Source organism: Onychomys torridus, chromosome 4 (assembly GCF_903995425.1).
Source record: "Onychomys torridus chromosome 4, mOncTor1.1, whole genome shotgun sequence".
Lineage (NCBI taxonomy): Eukaryota > Metazoa > Chordata > Mammalia > Rodentia > Cricetidae > Onychomys > Onychomys torridus.
In genome coordinates this window covers 19,314,763-19,327,316 of record NC_050446.1, presented here as the reverse complement: position 1 = coordinate 19,327,316, position 12,554 = coordinate 19,314,763, and the positions used below count along the sequence as shown (strand labels likewise).

The 12,554-nt window shown below is 34.5% G+C and overlaps 1 protein-coding gene across 7 annotated transcripts in view; it reads left to right on the top strand.

Annotated features, from left to right (window-relative positions):
* Lrp1b (LDL receptor related protein 1B) overlaps positions 1-12,554 on the top strand; it is a 1,919,409-nt gene that overhangs the window by 856,437 nt on the left and 1,050,418 nt on the right. For all 7 annotated transcript variants that reach the window (XM_036183000.1, XM_036183003.1, XM_036182999.1 and 4 more), the window contains exons 4-5: positions 1,270-1,389; positions 11,326-11,454. In XM_036183000.1, the coding sequence (XP_036038893.1) occupies positions 1,270-1,389; positions 11,326-11,454 (249 nt within the window). The remainder of the gene's footprint in view (positions 1-1,269; positions 1,390-11,325; positions 11,455-12,554) is intronic.

The following is a 12,554-nucleotide window of genomic DNA, read 5'->3' as shown; positions in this document are numbered from 1 at the left end:
TAAATAGCATAAGGCTTTGCCTTGAAAACCAGGACCTAATATAAACAATATATATATTTATATTAGGTCCTGGAGGGGAAGTGGAACACAACTTAAGCAATGGCCTTGAATAGGAGAGAGGAGGCAGGACTATCAGAGAAATGGCGGCATGGGGACTTTGGTTACTAGATCAGAGAAGTTTGAAATGCAGGGGGTCAAGAATTTGTGCAGGGGAACAGATTACAGACTGTAAAACAGGTAAAATATTGTCTGACCACTTTTGGTTTCTGAAAGAAATAAGAAACAAGGATGGCGTGAGTGAGTGAATATTAGGAAGGAGGTTTTGAATTTTAAGAGAAGAAAGATGGAATATATGTTGTAATTGAAAGTAATTAAGGTAAGGGAGTAATAGAGGCAATCATATCCTACTAAAATACCCAGTGTTCAATTCAGAAAGCTCCAGACATATTATTTTGATTTGTTGTCTATGTGCCTATATTTTATAAAGCACCAACTAAGTTTTTTTCCAAGGAGCATCATATTTTTACTCACTTAACTGCAGTCTTCAAAACTTTTGTCATTCATCCTATGGGAAAATTCTATTCCTGTAATATATTAGAACAAACTTTTCAGGTCAGATAGGCAGCCATATCTTCTATGGAAATGCTTTCCAAAGCTAGCAGTTGCTGCTCTCATTAGCATCTGGGTAATGTGTATGCCTATCACCTATGCCTTGTTCATTTATTACAATGAATCTGAATTTACTTGGAGGGTTTGCTAACTTGTGCTTTAAAGGTATATTTCTTCTGAAAGAATGCAAGCATTGTGAAATATAGTATGTCTAGTATTTCCATGATATTTTTCACAAATGAAAAGTAAATTATTGAGATAGAATATACTCACATTGATTTTATGCAGGTTACACATGGGTTGGTAAATCAAAACAGGCTTCCAAAGATAGAAAATCAATTGATGCATCAGTCAGAGAAGGCATAGATGAGGAAATGAACCTTCACACTGACACTTTTCCTCTTGAAATCATTAATCTACCAGAATTTCAAAAGACTTGTTACTTGAATATAGTAATATTCTAACATGCTGAAAACTGAACACCTATTGACATTAAATGTTGTTACCAATCCTTCAAATTAATGTAAACCTGTCTGTTTTTAAGACAATAGATATAGCTTTCTCCCTGGTTCAATTATGCTTAATATTAGTAATATTTAAATTTAAAAATTTGTAGGTACACAATATGATACAGAGGCTGTATTTTCTTTTTCTCTACAGAACTGCTACCCAGTTGTCAGCAGCTGAATTGCCAGTTTAAATGTGCAGTGATGAGAAATATTACAAGATGTTACTGTGAGGATGGATTTGAAATAACAGAAGATGGGAGAAGCTGTAAAGGCAAGTATGAAATGAAACTCTCTCTGTACTGGTTGGCATGTAGCTAGTACCAAAGATAACCACATTAAGAAGAAGGAAGCTATATTTTGGCTTATAGGTCTTGAAGCTTCAAACCCTCTTTAAAAAGCAGCATAGCATCTGAATATGAGTACACAATAAACAAAGCCTTCCCCCTGTGCCATGAACAAATAGAGAACTGGAAAGTGGAGATTCCACAGTCCCCTTCAAAGAAGTATTGATAATCTAAGGCCACTTACTAGACCCCATTTCTCTAAATATTTCCCCACTTCCCAATACTTCCATGGGTCAAGTATGAAGCCTTTATTCATTCTCCTTGAGATACCATTTACAATCCAAAGTAAAATAGTGTCTAATACTATTGTGTACAGACTTGGATGATAGAAATGTAATTAAATATGTAAAAACAATAATTTGTCATGTTAAATTTTTATAATTCTTTTGTTCTTTCTTAAAATATAAAAGCTAGCATTACCCATAAAGTATAAACATTATGTATAGTTAGAGTTTTCCTGCCTGGCCCAGTCAGGACAAATCTCTCTTATCCGCCAGTCCCACAGTCGCTCAGACCCAACCAAGTAAACACACAGAAACTTAACATTGTTTAGAAATTGTATGGCCATGGCAGGCTTCTTGTTATCTACTTCTTCTGTCTTAAATTAACCCATTTCTGTTAGTCTATACTTTGCCACATGGCTTGTGGCTTACCAGTGTCTTTACATGTTGCTTTTCATGGCGGCGGCTGGCTGTGTCTCCTCCAGCCTTCTACTTCCCACAATTCTCTTCTCTTTGTCCCGCCTATACTTCCTGCCTGACCACTGGCCAATCAGAACTTTATTTACACAGAGCGATATCCACAGCAATTATGGATGCACTTGTGCCAATTTTCAACTTATTTTGCAGTAATAGCAAAATTTGGAAATAACAGTAGTGTTTTTTGGTACTCCACTACCACACTAGATTCAATTATGTTAACTTCATAATTAGTTTATATTTATCATATTGCTGTAGTGTAGTAGATATACCATTAAATAAGTTAATTACTATGTAAGTAATATCCTTTAAGGTTTTGACATCAATAACTTTGGAATCTGACATTTTGTTAATAAGATAGTAATTGATATAAATATTGACTTTTACATTATTTCCATTTCTTAATTCTAGTTTGGGGGGATAGGCATTGGTAGTGCAATGCTTGCCTAGCATGTGTGAGTCCCTGGGTTTGAATCCAGCTCTCCAAAAGATTAAGTGGTTCAGATTTTATGAGTATTCTTCTACAAATGGTCATTCTCCAAAATGACTCATTTGCAACACAGAAATAATATAGGTCATTGCCCTATTATTTCGACTTAAATGATATATATGTATGTTAACATATGAATAATCTTTAGGCAATTATAAACACAATATGTTGTAGGCATTTATGTAGTACCAAATATACAAATATTGATACATATATATATATAATATATATATATATGCTTAAATATGTTGATTATATACAGAGATATATTTGTAAATCATATAAATGCAAAAGATAACAAGAAACAGAATATTCCATTGTGCAAGTCACTAATAAACACAATATTTTCAAAATAATTTAGTTTTCTCTAAAGTAATTTTACTGAGGTGATTATTTTTCCACTTTTGACTTAATACAGAATTTTAAACTTAAAAGAATTGTGAAAGAAAAGAATTTTCAAAATCCTGATGTCAAAATCATTAAAAATGAACTAAAACTATTTTCGTGACTTTTCTGTCACTGTGATAAAACACCATGACCAAGGCAACTTACATTGAGAGTTTATTTGGGCTTATGATTCCAGAGGGTTAAGAGTCCATCAACAACATGTCAGAGCATTATACTGGCAGGGAGGCATAGAGCTCGAAGAGAGAGCTCATATCTTAAATGACAAACAGGAAGCAGAGAGAGAGCCCACTGAAAATGGCATGAGACTTTTAAACTTCAAAGCACCCAGTGACATAAACAACACCTCTCATCTCATCACTCCTCATTCATTGGAAAATGGCTCCTCAATCAGCACTGCCAACTGGGGATTGAACATTCAAATGAACAAGACTATGGGGCGGGGTATTCTCATTCAAACTTCAAACTTTAAGTCTATAGGATCTATATTCATCATGAAGAAGCTCTTTTTCTTTTGATAAATACTTAGGACTTGACTTTTAGGTTATTGTTTGTTTTGTGTGAAACACAAATGTTACAAAAGCATTCATAATCAAATATTTGACTTATCCTAAATCTGCCATAGGAAGACAAAATACCATTTTAAAATAACCTTTAAAAATCAGAAGACTATACATGAAAGTTCATATTTTTGAATAAATCAGACCAATACTAATGTCTTCATAATAATGAAAGTCAGCCCAAGGTAAGTGTTCAAATGTAAGCATCTATGGACATGCTACAGTTTCCCAGTTCAGACCTGATCTCACTATTTATGCTTGAGGCTAGGGAGATGGACCTCTGGGCATCCCTTTTCTCTCAGAAAGTACTAATCGAAAGAACTCAACTTTGTGCTTTTTGGAGCAAATATAGAACTGAATTAATCTCTTAATTAACGGTAAAAGCTCAGCCATAGTCACTTTCTTTTGTTGAAAGAAGAGAAAAAAAAAATAAAAGCAAAGAAGTGGTGATTTTTGGGAAGTAACTCATAGAAAATGAATTCCTTTTATTTTGTTTGCACTATTTAGTGGCCAAGAATGAGAATCAATTGTTTCTCTTCAACTGTATTTCCAGAAAATTCTACCTTTACATGGAAAAAGAAGGTGACATTTTAAGAAATGGCATGCCTAGTCTTCTGAACCAGTTTTGCAGAGTTACATGAATGCCACAGCAATATGCTCTGCCTAGGTTAAAAGGACAAAGGAAATTATTAATCATGTTTCTCTCTGGGATACCATAATCATATCAGTAAAACTAAAATAGAAACTAGTAATATTAAAGTTAGAAAAACCTGCGAAAGTAAATATGCATTATTATTGCAACCAAGGGCTAAACTTTTCCAAATGTAAAACTAAATTTCTTTCAACATTACTGTAGACATAGCTCCAAACACTGGTATTTCTATCCCCCAAAGTACTTACTTCAAATGAGCCACCCATGACTGCAAGTTATTATAGGACTATAAAGAAATCCAAAGTCAGAGTACAGAATTCCATATAGGCTATTTTTTCCCAACTTAAATACCCCCTTATGCTATACAGCAATATTTTTTTGCTTTCCCTTATTAAATTCTTTTATTAGCTTTGGTTTTCCCAGATGCCAACCCTGAAACAAGAATTCAAATGTAAGTTTATTTTGTTTTGGGTTTTTTTTTTTTTTTTTTTTGGTCTGTGTTCTCTATGTTTTCTTCCTTTTGCTTCCCCCTTCCCTTTTCTATATCTTCTTTCTTCATGCTCTCTTTCCCTCTCTCTCTCACTCCATCCTTTCCTTGTTTTATCATAATGATAGTGAGAGGTGGTCACAAAGATAAATATTACTAATATTTGAAGAATTAATATAATTACAGCAAATTCTGACTGTGTGGCAAATGTGTAGCAAAATTTTTGTCTAAATGTGTGGCAAAATCTTGCAGAAGGCCTGAAAACATTTTTTCCCTGTCATTCCAAGAAGTAGATGGTTGTGTGTTGGAGGTTAGATCATCTCTCCATCTTTTCTGAACTCCCTCCCTGCTGGAGCTTCTCATGGGAAGGAGAACAGGTTTGTCACAAGACGCTGCCTTGTGAAAGTGCACTGAAAGATCTTTGGAAAGTGGGAAGCTATTATCTACTACAGGTCTCTTCAGAATCTCTCTCTAAACTAACCCATGGAACTCTTTCTTCTTCCACAGTGTGCTTTCACTTTATGTTTTCTTTCAGCTTCAGTCAATGGATTTACTTTTCTCAACACAGATCATTGTAGTTACCCTCTGGTACCTATAATCAACTTACTAGTCTTACCTTTCCTTACTTATATTTCAGCACATCAGTATTTCCTTTATTCTTGTACAACTTACTTCATATATTCACTCTTTCCATTTTCATATTTATTCAACCCACTTCATGTATGGTTAATGTACTCTAGAGTTTCCACCTCTCTTATATACCTTGAAAAACTGCTCCTTTGCTGCCTCATTATGTAGTCAAACAACATGCTCATATTCTTCCGCATTACAAAAGAGAATAAAAAGAAATAAAAAAATAAAGAAGGAAGAATGCAGGAAGGAAGAAAAGGAAGGAAGGAAGGAAGGAAGGAAGGAAGGAAGGAAGGAAGGAAGGAAGGAAGGAACTCTCAAAGGTCTACCAAGAACTTGCCTCTCTTTGTCATCATCACATCACAATTGCCCTCATCCTTCTTTAATATCCAAATCTTTTCAACTGACTACATTGTGTTCTTAAATTTGTTACTTCTATTACACTTTTTCATGCCTTGCTGGTGTGTAACCTCATTATTCATTTAAATCAGTTTTGAAGATCATCTTTCCCTTATGGCTGAGAAAGGCTAATCCTTTTGTTATTGTTCCCTATTGTATCCCTAATACTTGAAATGTTTGAAATGTCAGCATATTTCTTATATATTCAGACATTCTCTGTTTCAGTTGCCATACTAAAAACTAAATACTTACTGTAATTTCTAGGTCATTTAAAGGATTTCAACATCTTAGAAGAACAAATTCTTGTTTGTAGATTTCTCACAACACAGTATGAAAGTCACTCATGTAAGGCAATTTCTGTATATACAATACATGTTAGAAAATGATTTAGCATATAATATAGGAGTCTCATATTATTCCAAGATTAGTACCCTACTATATGACTCTCCAAGACAGTTTTTACTGAATTCTGTTGGGTTTTTAATTGTGATCATTGACATCCTTGACACTTGTTTTTTTATCCTCAAACATAACGGAGTCCCCTACAGGACATCTTCATGGGAACCATTTCCTTACCTGTCTTCCTGACATTCAGGTACTATTTTACACCAAATGAACTAGTCTTCAGATTCCTTCATTGTGGGAAATAGGCAATTTTATATTTTCTTTTTATGTCTAGTATTCATATACTCCTAACTTCCAAGCCTAGGTCAGAGGTCAGATCTCTCTCTCTCTCTCTCTCTCTCTCTCTCTCTCTCTCTCTCTCTCCCTCTCTCATCAGTCCTACATTTTCCATTGCTTTTTGCACATTACCCAAAGAATATCCTACAGACACCTGAAACACCTTTCACAAATAAAACTTATAATCTCCCTCTACTCAAATCCACACTTTTTATATTCTTTACTTCAATATTGGATGATTGTTTTCTTCTATTATCTATCTTTCAGATGTTATTTACTCTATTTCTTAAAGTTTTGTCTATTTCCTTTTCTCTATTGTTACTGCCACTGACCTCACAATATAATTAATTTAAAATGAGCTGGGTGGGGTAGCACAAGGAGAATTAGGAGTTCATGACCAGACTGCATAGGAATTTTAAGGCCAATTTAGACCTCATGAGACCCTGTCTCAAACAAATGTATGAACACACACACACACACACACACACACACACACTCACACACACACACTGCAAACACATACACACACACACACACACACACACATATATATATATATATATATACATATATAATTTATTTTTCTGAAAATTAATACTTTGTTAGTTTTCTAGTTGAAATCCTCTTTCTATATTCATCAATTCATCTTTAACCCAAATTCCTTTAGAAATAGAAAACAAAAATTGTAACATGAATCTTAACTGGTCTTAACAATAAACACCTGGAGTCAGATATAGGGATAAATTCTGAAAGATCGGAGAGACAAAGGAGCAAGCCACAGCCACTTTTTACCTCCACTGAATCCTCTGACCAAAAGAGATGAGCTCCTGTCTCCACCCCACCTTATCACTTCTTCTCTCTGCCCAACCATATCATTTCCTCTTTCTTTCTCCCAAGTACTAGAATTAAAGGCATGTGTGCTTCCCAAGGAATGGGATCAAAGGCATGAGTTCACAAGTGCTAGGATTAAAGGTATGTGCCACTACTGCCTGGCCTCTTTGCTTAGCTCCATACTCGGATCTCCAGTCAAACTTTATTTGTTAGAGCACAAATGAAATCACTACATATCCACTTTTTGTCTAAAATAAAAAATATAAGAAAAATGATATACAATAACTACAATAACTATACACAATGTATACAGTCAATACATACATCAACAATACCTAGTCCATTAACAATTGATAAATTCAGAGAAAATAATCCATATCTGTATTACCTTCGTGAGTCCAAATGGTTGTAACTAATTTACTTTCTATTCTAACTTGCATTACCAACAATAGCTTTTAACATCTCTCAACCTTATATACTTTACACCTCTTTAATGAATTTATTTTCTGAATCTGGTAACAAGAAAAACTATAACTATAACTATAAAGTCTTCAACTCCATCAGAGACTGGAGAAGAAAGTAATATTACCTAAGTAAGCAGGAAGGGCAAACAAGCAAATTCCAAAAAATGTGAGAAATTACAGAACAGCTGGCTACCTAGACAGTCAACCAAAGTTCCTTTGAAACATTGGGACATCTATCTTTGGCCTAGAGGTCTAGAATATCTGACAGAATTATCTGTGAATCAGGATTTTCTGAAGGGCTGTCCTACCTTGTCTTGGCAAAGTTCAACAGTCCTTTCTTTTGCGTCCTGCTTGTCTTATTTAGACAACATACTGTCAGCAGTCAAGGCAAGGGCATTTTCTTGTCCAATGGCTAACTTTGGCCCCAAAGAAAACAAACCCCCTGTGGAGTTTTACCAATGCCCATCATATTTTCTGAAGTATACTGGTGCTGACAGGAGCAGATTTGTCTAATTGTCATTTAAAAAAGAACCTATGTTATTAAAACATCTTACATGCCATATTCTGTAGATCCCTGAAGTACCTAAATTATATCTGTTTTACCTTGAAAACATACCTAACATGACTACAAGTTTAATTGTAATAGGTGACTAACTACTAAACTGCACTTATTTATTATCCTAAATAGTTTGTAATAATAATTTTCAAGAACTAGCAATTTGCAATATATTGTTAAATGAAATGTATAGGTTAAATGAAACATCTTGAACAAGATTAGAAATGTATGTACAGTATGTTCTAAGAAAAATAATCTTAACTTTTTATCAATATGCAAAGATCTATATCAATGTAAAATATTTAAAACAAGTGGTTGCTTTTTAAAAGTGGATTCCACAGTCTACCCTTTTATCCTATCATTTCAATATCCCCCTTTTTTCTTTTCAAAACAAGAACCCCAAATCTAAACTCCTTTGTTCATCTTTTTTCCAGACCATTATCAATAACAACTTGTACCTAACCCCCTAAACAAAGACAAATATTCACAACCCAATGAACAACAAAAAACAACCCATCCCACCTCATGGGAATGTAGGTGTCATGTTCTTAAATTTCCTTCCTGCTGTCTGGGAGCGATGGCATCTGTAGGGGGTCCTGAAAAGAAAATTTTGAGTCAATTGTCAAGTCCTGGGAGAGGCAACTGTATCATTTGTTGTCCTGTGGGCAATTGGAAAGTGCAAGGCTTATCTCAAGTCCAGGGTAGAGTCGTCTGTGAGGCTGGATCATCTCAGCTAGCCACCTCAAAATTATCCTTAGTGAGCAGTTTGTAGCCCAAAGCTGATCTTTGGGTGGTGTTTTCAGCTTAGTGGTGTTATCATAGTTAATGTGAAATCTTCTTATGTAGCCCCATCATCCTTTTGAGGATTTCAAATGTCACTGTTAGGCATGGTCATGGTTCACTGCAGAAAACTAAAATACTATTAAATGTCATAGTCAACAGATCTCAAAGAGGTTAAATGATCAATATTAGTTATGTACATAAAGAGTACAAAAACTTAATTCCTAGTTACCTGATAGAGACTCAAACCTGAAATCACCTACAAGAAGACAAAGACTTCTTCCAGACTTAGTACTCTATATGATAATTAATATCATGACAAAAATGTGGGCACATTGAATGCCAGATGTAGTGTGAATCCTAATTGGTATTAACAATAAAAATCTTGGAGTCAGATATAGGGATTAATACTAAAAGATCAGAGAGACAAAATAGCAAGTCACAGCCACTTCTTACTTCTACTTATCTCAGACCAAAAGGGACAAGTTCCTGTCTCAACCACACCTTATCTCTTCCTCTCTCTGCCTAGCCATATAACTTCCTCTTTCTTCCTCCCAAGTGCTGGGATTAAAGGTGTGTGCCACCACTGCCTGGCCTCTAATGGCTAGCTTCACATTCTGATCACCAGGCAAGCTTTATTTGTTAGAGCACAAAGAAAATATCAACACAAAAGATCATAACTTGGACTCCTTTCTAATCAGTATGTTCCAATTGTTGCATGTAATATATACAGGCCTCCAGATTAACATAAATTTACTTTATTATCAGGACTATAAATTACTTCTCCTCTTTTACACCCTTACACCACTTAACTCCTTCAGATCAAATCCCTATGTCATCTCAATGCCTGCTAGAAGCTGCAAACTCTAACTGTAATGTATGATTGTTTGTTCATTTGGTTTTTCATGGAAAACCTAAAATTGTTTAAACTCAGTTTATTATGAAAATTTCTTTTTTAACTGAAAAAAAGATTTTTCCCTCAGTACATTCTGATTATTTTTTCTTCTATCTCAACTCCTCGAATATTCTCTCTTCTTTCCCATCCACCCAAATCCACTCCTTTGCTTTCTGTGTCTCATTATAAAACAAACAGGCATTTGAAAATAATATAATAGGATATTTTTTAAACAAACAAACAACAAGGGAAATATAAAACAAAAAAGAAAGAAACACACACACACACATACACGCACATGCACATGCACACACACATACACACCCATTCAAACAAGATCAGAAACCATACTATGTAAGTAAAAGATCTGTGAGACAGGAAAAAACAAAACAAAACCAAAAAAGCTCCAAAAATATCACTGAGTTTGTTTTTCTTGACCACCTGATATTGGACATGGTGCCTGTACTTATGTCTTACTTAAGTGTGGTTCCCATATTCAGCAAATTCTATAACTTGTAAGACTCTATTGGAGAAAGAAAATCTTTTATCTGATAAAGGCACTTATCAATTGGAACAACAGAAGTAGAAGGTAGACTATAGATGATAACCCAAATCTAGTTAAGCTCAAATTCATGAGGTCCAGCTAGATAGCTCAGCAGATGAAAGTACTTGTTGCACAAACCTGAGTTGCATGCCTGTGATTCGTGAACACAAATGTGGGAGAGAACTGGCTCTGCTAATGTGTCTGACCTCTACATCCATGTCATGAATTCATGTATGTCTATATATATCACAGACACATATATAAAACAATAACAAAAAAATGTTAAACATTTAAAAATGATAGCGTTTTTAGTTTCAGTGTTTCAGTATTTGTCTGATAATTTCCGTTTTCAAAATAGTGAAGATTGTTTACATGGTTTGGTTTAAAAATCACATTTAATCTGAAGATCAGAAGACTTCTACCAGATTAATTCTTAGATAAAAGAGTGAAAGGCCATTCCTATAAATACTGGAATTATTCAACAAATATATATTAAATTACAATTTACAGCATTATAAAGACAATCATGTTTGTTTAGTTGGCATGATCATCACAATTAAAGTCTGTACCCTTTTATAACAAATAATTTCATACTAAATATGATCTCTTTACTTTGTAAATATTAAGATAGCAATGAATTTAACTTTTAGTTGGAATTATTTTATATAGTTTATTGGAATTAGCTCACCTTTTAAAACAATAATCTATTTGAAAATAAAAATTTTCTTCAAGGAAAAATTTAAATCTCCAATCATAAATTTTCTTAGAAGTGGCATTAATTTTTCTTTCAGATCAAGATGAATGTAGCATTTATGGTACTTGCAGCCAGACCTGCAGAAATACATATGGATCCTATGTTTGCAGTTGTGTGGAAGGCTATATAATGCAGTCAGACAACAGAACTTGCAAGGTTAAAAATGGTAAGTTATAATCTTTTTTCTTCCAGAGTCTCTTTCTCTCTCTTACTGGCTTTACTTTCGCAATGTGGTGCAGTTATGTGGGGTGGCTTTACCTCCTGTGAATACACTGAACATACTAGAAACCTGGAACAATCCTTTTGATAGTTGTTACTCTTATAAAACCTATTCAAGCGTGGCAATGGTGGCACACGCCTTTAATCCCAGCACCCAGGAGGCAGAGGCAGGTGGAACTTTGTGAGTTCAAGACCAGCCTGGGCTACAGAGTGAGTTCCAGGAAAGGGGCAAAGGTACACACGGAATCCCTGTCTCAAATAAATAAATAAATAAATAAATAAATAAATAAATCCTATTCAACAAGAGAAATGTCTAATTAGAAAATAGGTGGATTAACAGATTTTAATTACCAATCCTTTTACTTGACTCTGAAATATAAGTGGGTTCTGTAGACTTTTGATTTGAGCCTAAAATTCCCATGCCATATTCTAAATTAGTCTGCTAAAACCCAGTTTAGTTTACTCTTTACTTAAAAATTGTCAATAACTTCTTCCCATCCTGAAAGTAAAATGTGAGCTACTTGGAAGAGTATGAGGGTCCAACTATCTAATTCACTATTTACCTTTCCAATTCTATGTCCCTGTCCCTGCCCCTGCCCTTGTCTCTACCCCTTCAGTTGTCTGTCTGAGAAATTGTTTTCCTTCTTCAACTGTATTGATCTTCCCTTGAGTCATTCCACATGTCAGGCTGCAGTGCACTCAGCTACCACATCATGTGACTGTTCCCTTCTCTTTCAAGGATCAGTCACAAGGTCAACATTCAAATGATTTTCCATGAATATATCATGTTAGGTGTATATTCACTCCATTTCTCTCTCTCTCTCTCTCTCTCTCTCTCTCTCTCTCTCTCTCTCTCTCTCTCTCTCTGTGTGTGTGTGTGTGTGTGTGTGTGTGTGTGTGTGTGTGTGTATACTCTAATACTATATGGATTCCCAGCATCTTTGTATTTATTGCAATACCATTTGAGATTAATTTTATTTCTTTCTTACTAAATAATTCAACTTGGTTTATATGAAAGGGTAAAAAGAAGACAGAAAGAAGGAAAAA